This window comes from Eucyclogobius newberryi, unplaced genomic scaffold (genome assembly GCF_026437365.1).
Source record: "Eucyclogobius newberryi isolate DKJ021-1_F unplaced genomic scaffold, fEucNew1.0.hap1 SCAF_19, whole genome shotgun sequence".
Taxonomy (NCBI): Eukaryota; Metazoa; Chordata; class Actinopteri; order Gobiiformes; family Gobiidae; genus Eucyclogobius; species Eucyclogobius newberryi.
Window position 1 is genome coordinate 25,911,319 of NW_027315823.1, and position 19,184 is coordinate 25,930,502.

General features: G+C 41.4%; 1 protein-coding gene across 2 annotated transcripts in view; it reads right to left on the bottom strand.

Annotated features, from left to right (window-relative positions):
- Positions 1 to 19,184, bottom strand: part of uba7 (ubiquitin-like modifier activating enzyme 7) — a 55,697-nt gene that overhangs the window by 35,366 nt on the left and 1,147 nt on the right. For both annotated transcript variants that reach the window (XM_072452462.1, XM_072452461.1), the window contains exons 2-16: positions 17,794 to 17,962; positions 16,998 to 17,132; positions 16,470 to 16,576; positions 16,290 to 16,380; positions 15,939 to 16,071; positions 15,015 to 15,112; positions 14,790 to 14,942; positions 13,840 to 14,004; positions 12,959 to 13,063; positions 12,792 to 12,872; positions 11,909 to 12,064; positions 10,205 to 10,370; positions 9,053 to 9,249; positions 4,729 to 4,793; positions 2,401 to 2,611 (exon numbers count right to left, since the gene is read on the bottom strand). In XM_072452462.1, the coding sequence (XP_072308563.1) occupies positions 2,401 to 2,611; positions 4,729 to 4,793; positions 9,053 to 9,249; positions 10,205 to 10,370; positions 11,909 to 12,064; positions 12,792 to 12,872; positions 12,959 to 13,063; positions 13,840 to 14,004; positions 14,790 to 14,942; positions 15,015 to 15,112; positions 15,939 to 16,071; positions 16,290 to 16,380; positions 16,470 to 16,576; positions 16,998 to 17,132; positions 17,794 to 17,962 (2,032 nt within the window). The remainder of the gene's footprint in view (positions 1 to 2,400; positions 2,612 to 4,728; positions 4,794 to 9,052; positions 9,250 to 10,204; positions 10,371 to 11,908; positions 12,065 to 12,791; positions 12,873 to 12,958; positions 13,064 to 13,839; positions 14,005 to 14,789; positions 14,943 to 15,014; positions 15,113 to 15,938; positions 16,072 to 16,289; positions 16,381 to 16,469; positions 16,577 to 16,997; positions 17,133 to 17,793; positions 17,963 to 19,184) is intronic.

Below are 19,184 nucleotides of genomic sequence, written 5' to 3' on the forward strand. Positions count from 1 at the left end.
ACCTCGAAATCAGGTGTTTGCATTAATCAATATGCTGCTGATCATATTTGATGATAAATAATCAAATACAATAAAATGTAATTGATACTTTTATTTCCTCTATTAAATTGTTGTAATGCCAAACAAACACTGGTCTGACAGAGGACATGACAGTATCTAGAGTTAAAGAAGACAACATTTTAGGATTTTTACAATTGTAAATGTTTCAAATTGGCATCTGATATCACTCCCATGTATCTGAGGGGAATCATTTGTTGAACACTCGTTGATTTATCATATTTTGAATTATTTTGTGGTTAATCTCAATTTCTTCCTTGAAAACACAGTCCACTTCACATTTGCTCTGACCTATGATTTCCAAAACAAATAAAGTGGTATTTTTTACAATAGCAAGTTTCCATTTACAACCAAATGCCATGTTCCCTCCTCCACGACTCTGTTGCAAATGTCACTACTGCATTGACGTGCTGTTCTGAGCCTTATCAGTGCTTTACTTCCACCCAGAAGTTGGCTTTTCACGTAACGGCACTGGTCTGGTTCAGTTGAGGCTGTTACTGACCTCAGCGATGATAGTTCCTCTATAGCCTGTGGCCGCAAGTGACATTATTATTTATCGTTTTATTGTTTTGAAACTAAACCGCTGCTAAACTACGACGGAGAGGAAAGAGAAAACGGCAGCAAAAAGAGAACTAAACTGCAACTAACTGCCAGTGAGGGTTTTGACATTTTAGGGTGAAACTACAAGACATGGCAATGGCAATCCCTACAGTTTTGTTTCCTCAAACTATTGCTGTATTTGTGTGGTTTTACTTGTGCAATAAATCAAATCAAGGCTCAAAAGCTTCAAATTATCAATAGTCAACTTCAGGGTTTTAATCAGCCAATTTTCAAGGTATAAATTGTCTGTTATGTTAAATTCAAGTCACTAAACCAGGGTTTCCCAAACTTTTCAGGCCAGTACCCCCAAAAATAACTGTACAACTGATCCAGGAGCCCCACAGTAAAATAAATTGGTGTCAGTAATTATTTCAAATCAGGTTTAATTGTGCTTATTTGAGTGGATTATATTCAATTCAATATCTAGAGACATCAAAATTAATTAGCATGTAGAGACTGAGGAATCGAGGAATTTGAAAGTGGGACTGGGGTCACAGAGGTCTGTTTGCACTGACATCGATCTGCGTCCCCCTCGGCCACCCCCTCTACCCCCCACAATCCCATCTATCCCCAGGTGTGACATGAACATGTGACATCACTCTGTCTGCATACCCGGGACGATTACAAAGCCGCAGAGATTTGTATCTGAGCGCCGCTTTCAAAGGTTCGAGTTACTGCCACGCGGCGAGACACAATCTAAAGCACCTCTGTCCATCCTGGTGTCAGTCGCACTCAACAACAGCGAACATGTCTTTCCTGGACCAAAAATGTATTGACTAAATTGCTTACTTAAAGAGTTAGGTTGACAAAACATCTGTAGTATCTGAGCAATTGCTAGATGTCATTTTCTGTTGTAGCATGTTCTATAATAATATTGTGGATACTGTTAAAGGAAAGGAAAATGTGTGCATTTAAATTGTTATTAATAAATAGGAATTCATTATTAATAAATTCAATAGGCTAATAAAGCTTCAAGAAGGAAATTGGAATAATGAAATTGTGATGGTGAAACCGATAATGACTAACAAATGACCAAAAAAGTTTACATTTGTATCACTCACAATAGGCTATTCTTAACTATTATGCCTCAATAATAGGCGTGGGTGATATTGAAAAAAAATTATATATTTATTTCTTTTGGTCAAATTTTGCTCTGTAACAATATCAAATTATTATTTACCAAGGCATCAGGAATGTGCTAAACTGTGCCTATAAATGCCTTGGTTGAAATGGCACAAAACGTGAATAATAAACCACCAAATATCAATTTACGCCCTTGTTTAGAAGATTATACTAGACGTTTCTGTCTATACAATAGGGTTAGGGTTAGACTACAATATAGTCAATATTCTATACTTTAAAAACAAAAACAACAATTGCAATATCTCCCACCTCTACTCAGTAAACCATTCATTCAAGTCCAGGTTTTAAGGCCAGTGTAAGGTCTATATCAAGCAGCAATGCGGCGCAAATGTGTTAGCACGCCAAGAGCCAAACCTAATTATGTATCGCATCACAAAGTTAATCTGCAAAGAGATTTATGATTACATTTTCTTACTGAATTATTCATTATTGTGCTTTTTAGGGGTTACACTGATATAGTTCCCTTTGCAACTACTGACAGTATCTATTTAATCAAAGTATACTGTATACTTATTACAAATCTCAGCACCCCTTCCCCTGATCTAAAGCCTTTAGTGGTAAATAAAAAAGACATGAATTGTGTGCTGTTTTATGTCATACCTCGTCATGGGGGAAACAGTGCAGGAGCTGCTGAATGTCGTTGTGGAACAGAGTCTCCCACTGGAGTCGAGCCCACTTCACACAGTCCTCCCAGGCTTGAGGACGCTTCCCTCCGGAGGACAGCTCCAACAGGCCGCTCCACACCTCTTCGAAAATCTGCAGCGCCTCCACTTCCCCACGACCGAGAGTGCCATTAACAAAGTCCTCATCTCTGAAAGAAAATTATGTATTAAAGATGATACATATGTTAAGGTTGCACTATGGAGGGTTCGCCGCCTGCTTGTTCTTTCTATGGCGATGTTTCTGCTTTGCCTGGAATATGTTAGAATAGAAATGTATGAATCTCCATGGAGTCGAGCTGGTGCCGCAATCACGCCGAGTTACATGTCAGATCTGTGGAGTGGAAAGCCCAGCAACAGAAAGAATGACACATGATTTTCTATGTATTTTTTGCAATGAAACACCTGTAAATAACTGCGTATACAAGCTGGATAAGTTTAGAGTCAAACGGCAGAACATTCCAGACAAAGCAATAACATCTCTGTGAAGATAAACAGGAGGCCAGCAGCACTATTAAAGTTAGATAAAGTAAAGCTTGCAGAATTACACGTACACTTACACACTAATGCAAGTGCTACAAGTAAACAAACATACAACCCATCTTTATTCCCAACCGAGTTAATAAACATAAATACCAACTTTAAAAACGGCTGACCAATGATTTAAATATGTGTAAAGTAGTTCTGATATCTCAATGGGGGATTTTGATGACGCAGTGTCTGGACGCAGAAGACACGTAATACAAAGACACTGTTTTGCAACGCTAAAACCTTTTGTAGTAATGTTGAATGCTATTGCTGACTAAATAAAACAGTTCAACAAAATCTCCAGTTATTTTGATGTCATCTGTCAAAATTAAAAAGATGGTAGCAAATGGAAAATACACTAAAACACTAAAATAACTGAACATTTTTGTGGCATTTGTTTAGCACTAATTATTTATAAGACATACAAAGCATTGCTCGTCAGCACACGAACAGATGCTTTCTTCATTATTTAAAAGAAGAAGAAAAAAAGTAAAAGCAAAGAGGCTAAAGCAAAAGCAAAAGCAAAGAGGCTAAAGCAAAAGCAAAAGCAAAGAGGCTAAAGCAAAAGCAAAAGCAAAGAGGCTAAAGCAAAAGCAAAAGCAAAGAGGCTAAAGATTAAATAGTCAGGGGGATATCAATAACGTAGAAAAGCTTGGTCATGATTGAAAAGCAGTCTAGTTTGGTAATCATGTAGCGTTGTGGTCAGTGCAAGGCAATGCCATAACCGAACATTAGACGTGTATTTGTGTCATTATCATATGAATCATTACTTCCCTTGTTGTTTCATGGAAATCTATCTACAAAACAAGCAGCAGGTCTGAACAGGAACATTGGGCTGGGTCAACAAAAACCTGGTTCTTTCCACAAATTCTACACGTGTTATCCAATGTAGCATGTAATGTAGAGAAGTCCAACGCACTAGCCTGGTCTGTTGTGGGTTTGAGTACTTTACAATAGGTGGGATAACATTCAAATCTCACCAAAATAAACAAAGCTATAAACCAGAAGCTGGATTAACAGGGCTCCGACGCGCGAGGATAGACACCGTTTGGTCTGGACACTTTTTATGACGACTTTGAAGTAAAGCAACTATGTGTAAAAGACTTTTATAGTTTTACAGTTACAAACCCATTTGTAAAAGCCATGAGCAGCGCTCTGATTGACTGAGATCGTCTGGGATCAAGACCTTTCACATACTTTACAAAGATGTGAGTCTGTTCGGATGGGTGCGATTGACAGGTGGATTAGCCAATCAGGGACGTACATAATCCATCTGTATCAAAACAAATATGGTCGCTTACAAGGGAATAAATAGAGGGGGGGAAATATCAAAGGGATCTGAAAAACTTCTTTGTTAACTGTTTAATTTTGTGCTAAATGATAGTGGACCAATGAGCTCCTCTCTTGTGTCACAACAGAGGGAAAGGTGACCAGGAAAACCTCCCCTAGTTTCACATCGCCGTCTGAAAAAAGCTGTTGTAATGTGCCAAAGGGTTTACGAGAGCTACACAGAGTTAAATACATATTTCCTCTTCTCATGGTTTAAAAATTGCACCCAGCCCTTGAGAATATGTGAGGCGAGAAAGTGCTTTGTTTTTCTCTGCTGTTTGGAGTGACACGTGTTTGACTGTGTGCTAATAAAACTTAATTATAAGATCCCGCACTTCATTGAGCGTGCGTAGTGCGTCAGGAATGTTAGAGTGAAACTGCATTGTAAAATTATACAAGAGTGTTTTCTTACCTCAGATACATCATCACATTTTCAGGAGTGTGCTTAAATATTCCCTCAAACTGGTCTCTGGCCCACTGAAAAACAAATACACATGCGTTCATTGTTGTATCCTGAAATATTTGAATGAAGCATGTATAAATAAATAAATAAAACAATCCTTTATAAAAACTCAGTCAATATGGCTTAGTTTAGCTGAGGCAAGTCTTGTAGAGCTGTGCAATAAATCAAATCATAAAAACAATACTTTCTCTAATCAAATGCAAAAATAGTGTAATAAATAACAATGACATTTTATTTTAAACCATGCGGGTGTTTGTTCTGAACCGTAAACCAGGAGCAAAGACTAATCTGTAGTGGCTTTCAAAATATAAATCATGAATCATGACGAATGAGAGACGATTATTTCAGTTCAAGTAAGCGCTGCAAAAAATACTTCCAAAGAATCAATGTTTCAATATTTCAAACTAAATGTAATGCAATAATACCGAGGTTCTCCATTTGACAGAAATGTACAGGTTTTTTTTTTATTTTTAAATGAAAACACTGAAAAAGACCCTCTCCTTGAACCGACACCTTAACGTGGTGGAGGGGTTTGAGTGCCCGAATGATCCCGGGAGCTATGTTGTCGGGGGCTTCATGCCCCTGGTAGGGTCTCCCAAGGCAAACAGGTCCTAGGTGACGGGTCAGACAAAGATCGGTTCAGAAGCCCTCAATGATGACAACACAAACAAGGCAGTTTACGTCGCCCGGATCGGCGTCACCGGGGCCCCATCCTGGAGCCAGGCCTGGGATGGGTGCTCCATGGCGAGCGCCTGGTGGCCGGGTCTTACCCCACGGGGCCCGGCCGGGCACAGCCCGAAAGAGCGACGTGGGGCCGCCCTCCCGTGGGCCCACCACCCGCAGGAGGATCCATAAGGGGCCGGTGCAGAGAGATCTGGGCGGCAGTCGACGGCAGGGGCCTCGGCGACCAGATCTCCAGACACAGAGACTAACTCTGGGGACATGGAATGTCACCTCGCTGGGGGGGAAAGAGCCTGAGCTTGTGCGGGAGGTTGAGCGATACCGACTAGATATAGTCGGCCTCACCTCCATGCACAGTTTGGGCTCTGGAACCCATCTCCTCGAGAGGGGCTGGACGCTCCACTTCTCTGGTGTTGCCCGCGGGGAGAGGCGGCGGGCTGGTGTGGGTTTGCTGATAGCCCCTCAGCTCAGCCGCCACGTGTTGGAGTTTACCCCGGTGAACGAGAGGGTCGCGTCCCTCCGCCTTCGGGTGGGGGACAGGTCTCTCACTGTTGTGGCGGCCTACGGGCCGAACAGCAATGCAGAGTAGCCGGCCTTCTTGGAGTCCTTGGGAGGGGTACTGGACAGTGCACCGACCGGGGACTCCGTTGTTCTACTGGGGGACTTCAACGCCCACGTGGGCAATGACAGTGACACCTGGAGAGGGGTGATCGGGAAGAACGGCTTCCCCGATCTGAACCCGAGCGGTGTTCAGTTATTGGACTTCTGTGCTAGCCACGGATTGTCCATAACGAACACCATGTTCAAGCACAAGGGTGTCCATCAGTGCACATGGCACCAGGACACCCTAGGCCGGAGGTCAATGATCGACTTTGTTGTCGTGTCATCTGACCTCCGGCCGCGTGTCTTGGACACTCGGGTGAAGAGAGGGGCAGAGTTGTCAACCGATCACCACCTGGTGGTGAGTTGGATCCGCTGGCGGAGGAGGAAGCCGGACAGACTTGGCAGACCCAAGCGCATTGTGAGGGTCTGTTGGGAATGTCTAGTGGAGCCCTCTGTCAGTAGGGTATTCAACTCGCACCTCCGGGAGAGCTTCTCCCATGTCCCGGGGGAGGCTGGGGACATTGAGTCCGAGTGGACCATGTTCTCCGCCTCCATTGTTGATGCGGCTGCTCGGAGCTGTGGTTGCAAGGTCTCCGGTGCCTGTCGTGGCGGCAACCCCTGAACCCGGTGGTGGACACCGGAAGTAAGGGATGCCGTCAGACTGAAGAAGGAGGCCTATCAGGCCACTCTGGCTTGTAGGTCTCCGGAGGTCATCGACGGGTATCGGCAGGCCAAGCGAGCCGCGGCTCGTGCTGTCGCAGAGGCAAAAACCCGGGCCTGGGAGGAGTTCGGGGAGGCCATGGAGGAGGACTATCGGTCGGCACCAAAGAAATTCTGGCAAACCGTCCGGCGCCTCAGGAGGGGGAAGCAGTGTCTCACCAACGCCGTTTACGGTGCGGGTGGAGGCCTGCTGACCTCGACTGGGGATGTCGTCGGACGGTGGAAGGAATACTTTGAGGATCTCCTTAATCCCTCAGTCACGTCTTCCGAAGAGGAAGTAGAGACCGGGGACTCGGAGGCTGGCTCATCCATCACCCAAGTCACTGAGGTTGTTCGCAAACTCCTCGGTGGCAGGGCTCCGGGGGTGGATGAGATCCGCCCTGAGTACCTAAAGTATCTGGATGTTGTAGGACTGTCTTGGTTGACACGTCTCTGCAACATCGCGTGGCGTTCGGGGACCGTGCCTCTGGACTGGCAGACAGGGGTGGTGGTCCCTCTGTTCAAGAAGGGGGACCTTAGGATGTGTTCCAACTACAGAGGGATCACACTCCTCAGCCTCCCAGGTAAGGTCTATTCCAAGGTACTGGAGAGGAGAATCCGACCGATAGTCGAACCTCGGATTCAGGAGGAGCAGAGTGGTTTTCGTCCCGGTCGTGGAACACTGGACCAGCTCTATACTCTCCATCGGGTGCTCGAGGGTTCATGGGAGTTTGCCCAACCAGTCCACATGTGCTTTGTGGACCCTCGGGGTGTCCTTTGGGGGGTGCTCCGGGAGTACGGGGTCCGGGGCCCTTTGCTCAGGGCTGTCCGGTCCCTGTATGACCGGAGCAGGAGCTGTGTTCGCATTGCCGGCAGTAAGTCAGACCTGTTCCCAGTGCATGTTGGACTCCGCCAGGGCTGCCCTTTGTCACCGGTTCTGTTCATAATTTTTATGAACAGAATTTCTAGGCGCAGTCAGGGGTCGGAGGGTGTCCGGTTTGGCGACCACAGTGTCTCATCTCTGCTGTTTGCAGACGATGTTGTCCTGATGGCTCCATCAAAGCCGGACCTGCAACATGCACTGGGACGGTTTGCAGCCGTGTGTGAAGCGGCTGGGATGAGAATCAGCACCTCCAAATCCGAGGCCATGGTTCTCGACCGGAAAAGGGTGGCTTGCCTTCTTCAGGTGGGTGGGGTGTCCTTGCCCAAAGTGGAGGAGTTCAAGTATCTCGGGGTCTTGTTCACGAGTGAGGGAAGGATGGAGCGTGAGATCGACAGGAGGATCGGTGCAGCGGCTGCAGTGATGCGGTCGCTGCATCGGACCGTTGTGGTAAAGAGGGAGCTGAGCCGAAAGGCAAAGCTCTCTATTTACGGGTCGGTCTACGTTCCTACCCTCACCTATGGTCATGAGCTTTGGGTAGTGACCGAAAGAACAAGATCGCGGATACAAGCGGTCGAAATGAGTTTCCTCCGCCGTATGGCTGGGCGCTCCCTTAGAGATAAGGCGAGGAGCTCGGCCACACGGGGGGAGCTCAGAGTAGAGCCGCTGCTCCTCCACGTCGAGAGGAGCCAGCTGAGGTGGCTCGGGCATCTGTTCCGGATGCCTCCTGGGCGCCTCCCTCGGGAGGTGTTTCAGGCATGTCCCACCGGGAAGAGGCCCCGGGGAAGACCCAGGACATGCTGGAGAGACTATGTCTCTCGGCTGGCCTGGGAACGCTTCGGGTTCCCCCCGGAGGAGTTAGAGGAAGTATCTGGGGAGAAGGAAGTCTGGGAGTCCCTGCTCAGACTGTTGCCCCCGCGACCCGGCCCCGGATAAAGCGGCAGAAGATGGATGGATGGATGGACTGAAAAAGACTGATTTTATTCATGATTTTCCTATTTCAGCCTAATTTAAGCATTGTTTTAGTCTTGGTTTTTTCTCTATACAGTTTACATTTTGACAGAGTGTGATTATTAGATTAAGGCATGGACAAATTTGCTTTATTATAACTAAAAGTATTGTGTCATAAAGTATATTGAAACATTTTGCAATAATATTGATATCGCAGGACTTGACAGCCACATCGAAAATCAATAATGCCCAATAACTCTTTTTTCATCCTTAATCAATAGCTTGACGTCCTTGAGGGATTAACATTGTATATTTTTGGCTTTCCCTTTTTTAAAACTGGACCGCTCAGACAATACACAGGAGTGGTCTTCGCAGGATGTCTTGGTCCCATTGACTCTGAAAGTACTGACCCGTGCCATCTCGCTCCAGTGGAAAGCATCTCTGCCGCTCACACAATACCTGCAGTGTGTGCTCAATGCGATGAGGGAAGTTTTTGAGGGTGCACAGTGGGATTTCCTTCTTGGAGCTGGACTTGGCTGGACCGTAAGACTCGGTGAGATGAGGCACCACCACCAGAGTGTGGCCTTTGCTGCCCAGAGTCCCTCCCTCCAGCATGGGCTTCTTATGCGCCACACAGCAGGCATCCAGGTAGGCCCCTTACAAAGACAGGGACAATGATTTACAATGTTGATAATTAAAGATTATTTTTACAAGCACAACAGATTCTGAGATTGTCATTCGCTGCCACATGCTGAGGACACATTATAGGCAAGCCCTTTTAGGTGTGTTACGGTACTTAAGTCTTTGGCAATTCAAAAGTGATGGGCTCATTCCCATTTCCAATTAGAGAATCGACTATGAAATCTGGAATAACAGCAGCTGATATACTTAAATATTCTTAGTTGGTACAAATATTTTGGATGCTTATGTAAGTATTTTGTCTAGTGTCAGTTACGTCGTCAATACTATCATCACTTAATATAAAAAAAAATCATAATGAAAATGTAGAGGCCATTTTACCCTTCCCCAGAACCGAAACACAAAACATAAACATACATACAACAAAACATTAGAACATTAAAGGTGGAATGGACGATTTTTTTCAGCAATTTTTTTTATCATATTTCCTCGTGGCGTGGATAAATCATTAGTCCTGCCACGTATCAATCATAAAACGCACCTACCGCTCACCTGCAGCCGCGTCAGGCTCGTCCCACATTTCCGCGTGTCTAAGCGCATGGATCTATCATAATATAGTTCCCTCAGTGTACGGGGCAAAATGAAGACGGAGAAAGACAGTTCGAGCTGACGCAGAAGTGGACAGAAATCTACGGGAGACGAGCGATGCGATGCGCTCCGTTGCGCTAATAAACAAACGCACGTGTGTGTTGTATCAGTCCGCACGGGGGAGCGCGCATGCGCACTTCCGTCTGCGTTCTCAAATCGCCGAAAAATCGTCCATACCGCCTTTAAGTACAATTCATATTTAAATTCAGTGTCGACCACTTATCAGGAGAAACAAATTAGGTTTAATGAACTTCTGCAATCAATTCTGACAGCTAATACCATTCCAAACAGAACTATTTCCAAAATGAGCTGTTGTGTCCTTACTGGCTTCCACATTGTCCAAAGCTGCAGCTGCTCCATTGAGTTTAGAGAAGAAGTGGTAATTGTAAACTTGTTCACTCTCTGAGGCCAAACGGTTCTGGTGGGCTGTGATGTTCATCTGTGGATTCATGGCTTTCACAGCTCTGGCTGCGACCTCTGATTTGGGTTTCTGAAATAAATAAAAGTAACATATTTCAGAGGGGACATATTACGATCTTCTCTATTGAACTATAACATATTTGCATTATTATTTTACATTTTGTTCATCGTGACAAGCAGCAGATTGTCATTGATGTGTTTTTATTTTGTTTAAGTGGCTACGTGACATTTTATTTCCCCCCGAGAGAGTCTTCATCTTTTAAATAATCACTCATAAGTGCAAAGATGTGCGCGGGGATAGGGGGTAAGTGAAAACAGGAATTTCCTCAGTGGCAGGAGAATACAGGACTAACTTAAACATGCAGGAATCAATCAAAATACAATTTAGAATAAACTACTGATGAGGAAACACTGTCATAACAAAATGAAAAGCTCATTAAAGTTGATTTTTCATGATATGTCCCCTTTAATAACATTTAATACACGTTTATATTAGTTTTCATTATTATTATCAGTCTAATGCAATTTCAACAACTACTACTTTATCAAAGGTCAACACTCTCCTTAAACCTGACCCTTCTTCCGTGTCCAGAGCCTCATTTTGAGAAACACTGTTCTTGAGTTAAGTTATCAGAACATATAGAACACACTTTGTTCTAATTGCAGTTATATAAGCCCGTGTTTAAGAGATCTGCTGTTTGATAGGGCCACTTTCAAAACATTCCCAAATAGTGTCCAGCAGCAGATCTGTCCACAGACACAGATGGATTATGTTCGACCTGACATGAGCTATTAGGGACAACCTCTGACCCCTGCACTTCAGGGGTCAGACAGGAGCCACAAAGAGCTTGTGGTTCCTGTATGTTTGTGGTTCTCAAACTGTGTCACTTTGTTTTAGTTCAAGTTCAGATCTTTTTATTTGTTAATATTTGCTGTGATCCAGGTTTTACTCACACTAGCAAAATATTTCTCTTGAGACAGAAAACATCAATGTGTGCAACAAAAATTCAAAATAAGGATTGTCGGGTTTGGACCTGGTAATGAGGATTTTAGTCCTAGTCCATTCAACATTTAACAGATGTATTTTACTAGTGTTTACTAAAGCTTCAAAGTTACATACTGAGGAAAATGGAGCAACAGCAGAATGTACATTTCAACTAGAGGTGGGCAATATATCAAAATTTAGATAATATGAAGATAATGCTATTTTTTAATAAGTACAAAGTTTATGTTGAAAAAATCTTCAAAAAGAGCTGCTTGAAAATAAAAACTTTCAAATGAGGGTATAAGTGAATCTTTCTGCAGTTTTGTGTAATTTTACAGACATTTCACTGATAATTAAACTTCAACTAATACCTTTGCCCGTTTAAACAAATCTTTGTTGGATTGACACTGTATGAACATTGTTATCTGGATACTCCAAAAAAAGATCAAGATATACATTTTTATCAATATCGCTCACTCTTAATGAAGTTTATCTAACATTATAATGGTCTTAGACTAGTTCTGATCAGTCTAAAACTTGTCAGGAAGTGTCTAACTTTGGTCAAATAAGCATCTAATCGATAAGTTGCTGGGTATCCATTTTTTGACATTCCTAATTCTCACCCCAATATCTTGAGATCGGAACAGGAACTGACGATTCAAGTTGGACTTCTCGATGTGGTCCATGTCTGTTACAGTGATGTGTCCTTCTTCTCCGGCTCCAAGTCCAATCAGAGCAAAGTTTTTCAGAAGTTCACACCCAATAGCACCCGCTCCAACCTAAAAAGACAAGAGATTTAGTTAAAAAAGCAACATTTTTGGTGATCTGCTTGTTTATTTACACAGTGTGAAGCTGAGTACATATGGAACTGGTGTGGAAATTAAAACATCACAGTAAAGATAATAGTTTGGGAGGAAAACAGGGAAAGGGCTGTGAGAGGTCAGTGACTCAGGAAATGCCACCTATATTACAGGCGCTTCCTGCATGTGCCATCATCAACACCAGACCACATCAAAGTCAAACACATTCAGCAGTGGCTCCCAAGCTAATTACTACTGAATATGTTTGGCTTTCATTCAGATTCAAAACATAAAATAGGCCTAAATTTGACGATCCGATGTCCAAACCAAAGATTTTAAGTGGATTGTTGCTGCTACAAAAGCAAAAGTGTTAAAGTTAAAATCAGTTCACTCAGCTCTTTTTGCTTGGAACATGTTGACAGGAAATTGTTCTTGTCCTTAAATGCCTTTAAATCCAAGTTGAAAGCATTGGAGTCTTCATCAATATCTTGGAAATGTTTTCCATAATCTGTTATTTGAATAATGTTTGCTTGTGCAACTGTAGTGAAAAGAGGCTTTTATTCTCAATGAGATTCTCCTGGTTAAATAACGATTAAATGAATTTAAAAAATATCACCGCTTTTAAACCTTATTACAGTTGGACAACCTCAGATACAAAGCAGCGGTGTGTCTTTACAAAGTAAGGAGCGCCCCCTGCTGCTCTTACCAGAAAGTACTTCTGCCTCCCCAACTTCTCCTGGAAATCTGAGCCAAACACTGCAATTTGTCCATCATATCTTGAGCCCTTCTGCAAGCATAATCACACACAACTCAAAACATCGTATTATGAACTATTATCTTCACATTAAACTAATTTTGGAGTTGCCAACTTACTAATGAAAACAAGCTTTCGTCTACTTGGATGTCATCTTCAGGGAGACACTCCAGTGCATCATAGTAGAACCACTGTTTTAGAGGCATAAACTTCCTGCTGCAAGCCTTAAAAAACATCAAAAGTAACTTCAAATGTAAGCACCATGTTAAAGAAATGTTTCAAGTGGTTTGCATTGAGATTTTTCTGTGGTAAACTGTTGAGAAAGCCTTCAACATTTGCCATATTGCTCCCAAATTACACCAGAATCAGAAAAAGTTTATTACTATTGTCCATGAACAGAATTCAAAAAATTAAGAACTAAATTTGAATTTAGACCAGAACAATACAGAACAATGAACAACATTGCAAACTAGCAAGTTTGCTTCTCCTGTTTAACTTTTTTTTAAATGTTTTTGCTAGAAGGAATAAAACTATGGAATTTTAATTTAGCGTTTACATTTTTCTCCTGTTTTAATGTTGTCGAGTCTTTGTATATTTAATAAAAGAAGAACAAATTAGCTTCAGTTGATCAAAATGGAAAATACATGCAAAGTTCATAATAAATATAATGATATGATGTTTATTAGCTTAATTTAGTTTTTGCAGTGTGTATTTTAAGTACTGTACTCTCCGCACTATAAGGCGCACTTAAAAGCCTTTATTTTTTGCAAAAAACGACTTATAATCCAGTGCACCTTTATATATAGGGATTCATTCTGGTTGTGCTTACTGACCTCGGAGTCATTTTGTGCGCCTTATATACAAAAAATGATTGCAAATAGACCATTCATTGACTGTACAAAATGTCCTCGTTTGTGTTCAATTCTGTCCGAGATAAACCCATATCACCAAAACCAAATTAGAAACCAAAAGATCATGTGAAGTCATGAACGTTTGATACCTTTATCACTTCCTGAGCTGCGAGTCCTGCGATGAAAGCGTTGAGAGGAGCCAAGTCGCCCTGAGCGGTGAACGAAAACGTCCTCACTGCGGCTTCATCCAGATTTTCCAGTTTGACATCTTCGTTCAAGTCTCTCACTGTACGAAGAATCACGTCTGCGTCTGACTGTAAAGAGGAGAAATAATATCTACAACTACATGGTTCCAACCTCCAGTATATCAAGTCGTTATAAAGACTTAATAAATATATAATAACATGATCAAATGCAATAATGTTAATAATAAACAGTTACATTACACTGAACATGCAATTCCAGTACTGTGCATCAGCTTATGACTATCATACAAGAAATATAACTAATTTACCAGCCTTGAAAATGGCTAATTATGTATTTCTTTACTCAAGCCAGATGCCCTTCCTGACAGAACCACATCAATGAATTGGGGAAGAACAATCGATAGTAGTTGATGTCATTTTGGATTCTTCTAAAACGCAACAAACAGCTTTGTCAAACGTAGTGCAGTTTAATTATTAGGCACAAGAATTCAATAATAAAGTCTTATTTGTTTTGTTCTTTTATGCCAGATGGCGTTCCTGACAGAATAATCTCAATAAATGGGCAGTAAGTAAAATAAAGTGACACTACGGCTGCAACTAAAGATTGTTAAATACATTATCAACCAAATAAGGCTCGAAAATGTGTTGACCAAAGGCTTCTAGATAGAGAGTATTTACAAATTAAATGCATTATTGATGAAATTCAGACTTTTTCTTTTTTGACATTTTGATTTAATAATGCCCCTGGGTATGTTATAAAAAGTATCATCACATGTGTTTTAGAGTCTGTATAATCTAGATAACCATTACAATTATCAAATACGACTTACGATTAGTTGATTAGTCGTTGCAGCCTTAAGTGACACAAAACAAGTGATAGAATTACTGCTGACCTGACAGTGGGGACGTGGCAGTCGTTGCTCTTTCTCCACAAAGGCGTGCAGAGCTTGAAAGGCCAGATGCAGCGTCTTATGCCGGTCTATTTTCCCAAAGTCGTTTGTTGTCAGTAGCTCTGGGTCTAGCGTCAGGGTCTGGCTCAGTGATTTCTGAGAGGAATGTACAGGAGTTTGTTTTGTTTACTACTGAATGGAAAATCGAGTTAAAATGTGAGAACTTACAAAATGGATTGTGCGAGGCTCTTTCACTTCGGTCACGATCCCACCGCGCTCGTACTTTGAGAAGGTCGAAGTGTCACCGATACTGAAGGAAAAAGAGCCTGAAAAGTATACAGTACTTAGAAGTATACCAACTTAAAGAAGCACCGTGGGACTTTTCTGTGACTTCTGTGGACGTTATTGCTTTGCCCTAAATGTTACGCAGACCCTCCACCAGAAAGGTTACATAATGCACTTTATTGTGTAAGTGTAAAATGACCCGAGTAAAACCAGTAACTCTGCTACTATGACTACTACTGCAAGTACTTTATAATGTTAAAAAATAATGGTGAAAACACACATTCACAATATGATATCTCTTAAAAAGTGCTCAGAATTGGGGCTGTAACTTTAGTCGACAGATTTAGTAGTCGACTAGTTGGCGATTACTATCTAATAATAGCTATCTAAAACGATTATATTAAAAAACTTTTTAATTTACATAATCGACCAAATAAAGGTTGCAATATGGTGACTTCTAGACACAAATTATTCACAAATAAAGTGTATTATTTATGAAAATTGTGTATTTTAAAGTCTGTATTGTCCAGGGCTATGGTACATTTATCAAACATTATTGTATTTTTTATAGTCGACAAGCAGGAGTGGGAAGTAACCAATAAGAAATACTCACAAATGCAGTAATTGTATTGAGGACGGTAATTTTAATTGTTTGAGTACATTTTTAAACATGTACTTGAGTAAGATTTTAGCATGTAATTGTAAATAGTTACATTAAAAAAGTATGTAAGTGTGTGTGTGTGTGTGTGTGTGTGTAATACATACACATGTATTATACGTATACGTTTCTTTTGGTCCCTTCACATTGTCAATAGCTATAGTCTTACATTGTTTGAAGCACTGTCAGTGATACTGATCAAAACTGACCTCTCTCTTTGATTTCCACAGGCCCGAGGCTGTTGAGCTCAGTCATTCCCTGAACTTCAGAGAAAATCACTCTGGATCCGTCTTTAAAGCCGTGTCTCTGATCATCGCTGCAGATGACTATTCCAGGATTCCCCTAAAACACCAACAATAAACTGATTACAGCTTCAGTCTTGATAAAAGCACTTGCACATAAGACTGGCAGCGACGCTGAGTGTTGTTCTGAGATTAAGACTTTGGGTTAAATTCTACTGCTGCTGTTTGTTCAGGGTCAGAGGCTTTACTTTAGCTTGTTTGGAAAGCAGGTTTAGTTTATTGTGTAAATGGATGAAACAATAGTGAATGGATAAACACCTGTGAGATTTTTTGGATCAGCACGGATTCAGGCGTCTCTCCATCCTGGTCCAACACTTCAAACGCTTCACCAAAGTCACAAAACAACTGACTGCAATGAGAAGCAGAGAATGAGAGGGAAATGCAAAACAAACGTGTAAATATATGAAGTGTGTGTGTGTGTGTGTGTGTTCTTCTTACCCACAGAGTCCTTTGGTGTCTGCAACTATGAACTGAATCCCATTTGAATGACAGAAGTCTCCAAATCTCTTCTGGTCATCCAAAGAGGAGTCAGTGAGGACTACCACCTGCAAAAGGAAATAAGTATATGATATTTATTGCATGTAACTGTGTAAAGGCTACAGCATTTTATAACACAAAGGCTATAGTAATAATTATGCACCCAATTAGAATATAAATAAAAACAATATATATATATTTTTTTTTAAAGTCTTTCTAAGGAACAAAGGCCACACTAAATAATTTACAACGTTGAATAGTTTATTTTTAATGAGGGAAGATTGAAAAAAGTAAGATATCTTGCATGTTCAAATATACTAAAACATATTTATCAATAAAGAATATACATAAATAAACCCATGATAAAAATAAAAAGTATTTATTTATTAGTTACTGTGCTGAAATCCTGTCTAATCTCGTTCTTGAGGACCCTGTCTTGTTTCCCATCTCCCACTCCTAATACGGTACACACTGATTCAAGTTTCTAACCTGGAACTGCAGGAGTAGTTCCTGGTTCAAGGTTCCTGTGTGTTGGTTCACTTGAACATGAGGGTTCAGGGCCCTCAGCTGCTGCAGTGAACACAGGGCTCGGTTCTGACCAACACTGGACTCGTTCAAGAAAAACTGAAAAGACATGTCACGTTAGAACAACACACTATGGTTTTTGTCATATTGTTGTTTATTTGGTCGGGACAGTGCATGTTAATTAGAATAAATGATATACTGTACATACTATACAGGCCCAACGCTGCTTAGCTTCTGAGATCAGAGAAACCTAAGGTCTGTATGGTCGTAAGTACAATATAAAAAGTTAATCCTGTCTGCTAAGAATGAAAATAAAACTATTCAAAAGGAAACAGAATCAGAGCGTAAATGATGTAGTCCTCCTTGAAAATAAAGCCACTCTTAAATGTGTCTATAATTAAGCCCTACATCTTCATAATAATCATTTAGTTCTTTTTGGACATGTTCATATTGATAATTGATGTTTTATTGCCTAAAATAGAACCCTTAAAGTGGTAAAATGTTCTTCAAAAGGACTTTTTAGATCTTACTATTACTACTCTTACTTTTACTCAAGTAAGTTGTCATGTTTTCATCCTGTACTTGAGTGTATCCTATGACTCCTGTGTGTGCTTCTTGTTTGAATGCTTCTTTGCTGCTTCTCTCTAACCACAAACTAGAAAAAAGCAGACTTTATCACTTGCACTTTGACACATCTGCATTAGGACTTTACTGTTTATGGCACTGGTAAACATTGTGTGACACTTATTCCAGTCAGAACCTGCGATGAGAGGTCGGTCCACTGTGCCACGCCTTCATCCTGGATAGTGACAGATTTGACCCCAGACAGAATCACATTTTTGGCAATCTCCACCCCGAGACCCCGCATCCCAGCAACGAGCACACTGGCAGTGCCCATCCGGTGCATGGCCTCATGTCCCAGGACATACCTACAATAACAGACAGGGAGAGGTTAAGTCTGAGCAGAGGTGGGTCGAAGTTGCAGAAGTTACAGGGACTGGATTTAAAAGGATTGATTGTATCAATATACTTGAAAAATGTACATAGAGTATATTGTATTTTATTGGTATGCACGCCATTCTCTCCAGGGACTCCGAGGGGAAATCAGCAACTACAGATGTCATGATTTCAAACTTTAGTGTAATATTGTGAGATTATTCACAATTATTAACATCATGATCAAAACAACAATAAAATCGTACGCATTCTTTTCTTTTTGTTTTCTTAACACATTACCGCTCCTCAATATGTTTCCTGCTTAAGGAAATTAAACTTTCTGAATGATCAATTCAACATAAACGACATGATAAAAAAAGCATTTTATATTTAGGTTGGATTTTTTGAGGAAAAAAAATAGCTTTTTGTAATTTAGTAAGAAAATAGTCAGTTTTCAATCAATTTGGTTTAAAAAAAACTTTTTTAGTCTTTACGATTATATTGTGACCTAAATAATCATGATTATTGATTAATCTAATAATCTTGGCATCCCTAAGAGTAAACTTTACTCTACCCTGGCAAAAATGTTTTTCCTCTTTTGTGTTGGTCAGTGTTTTTATGTGTATTTTGTGTACAGGCCTCAGAGTCTCTCTCTGGCCTCCACTTTGTGCGCGTTCATCTGAGTATTGTGGATTGATCGGCTGCAGACTTCCATCTCTGCAGGACCTGTACGTCTCCAGGGCCCTGGGACGAGCAGGTCGGATCACAGCCGACCCTTTTCACCCTGGACACGGACTATTTGAACCACTTCCCTTAGGCAGGAAGCCACTCCCCTCAGGCAGGAGGACACTCCTCTCAGGCAGGAGGCCACTCCTCTCAGGCAGGAGGACACTCCTCTCAGGCAGGAGGCCACTCCTCTCAGGCAGGAGGCCACTCCCCTCAGGCAGGAGGCTGCAGTCCATTGCCAACAGTTTCTTTTCCTCTGTCGTTCCTCTGACTAATGGACACTTCTTAAACACTGCCATTTTAACCATAATTGAATCACTCACTGCACTGTTCACTTTCTGCACTACATCTGTAAATTCAACTGTAAATTCTGTGTACATAGTAAGCCTATTTTTATCTTATAGCCTATTTTTATATTTATCCTATAGCAGATTTAAATTGTTTGACTTTTGACTTTATATAGGTTATTTTATCACTGTTCATTGTTTT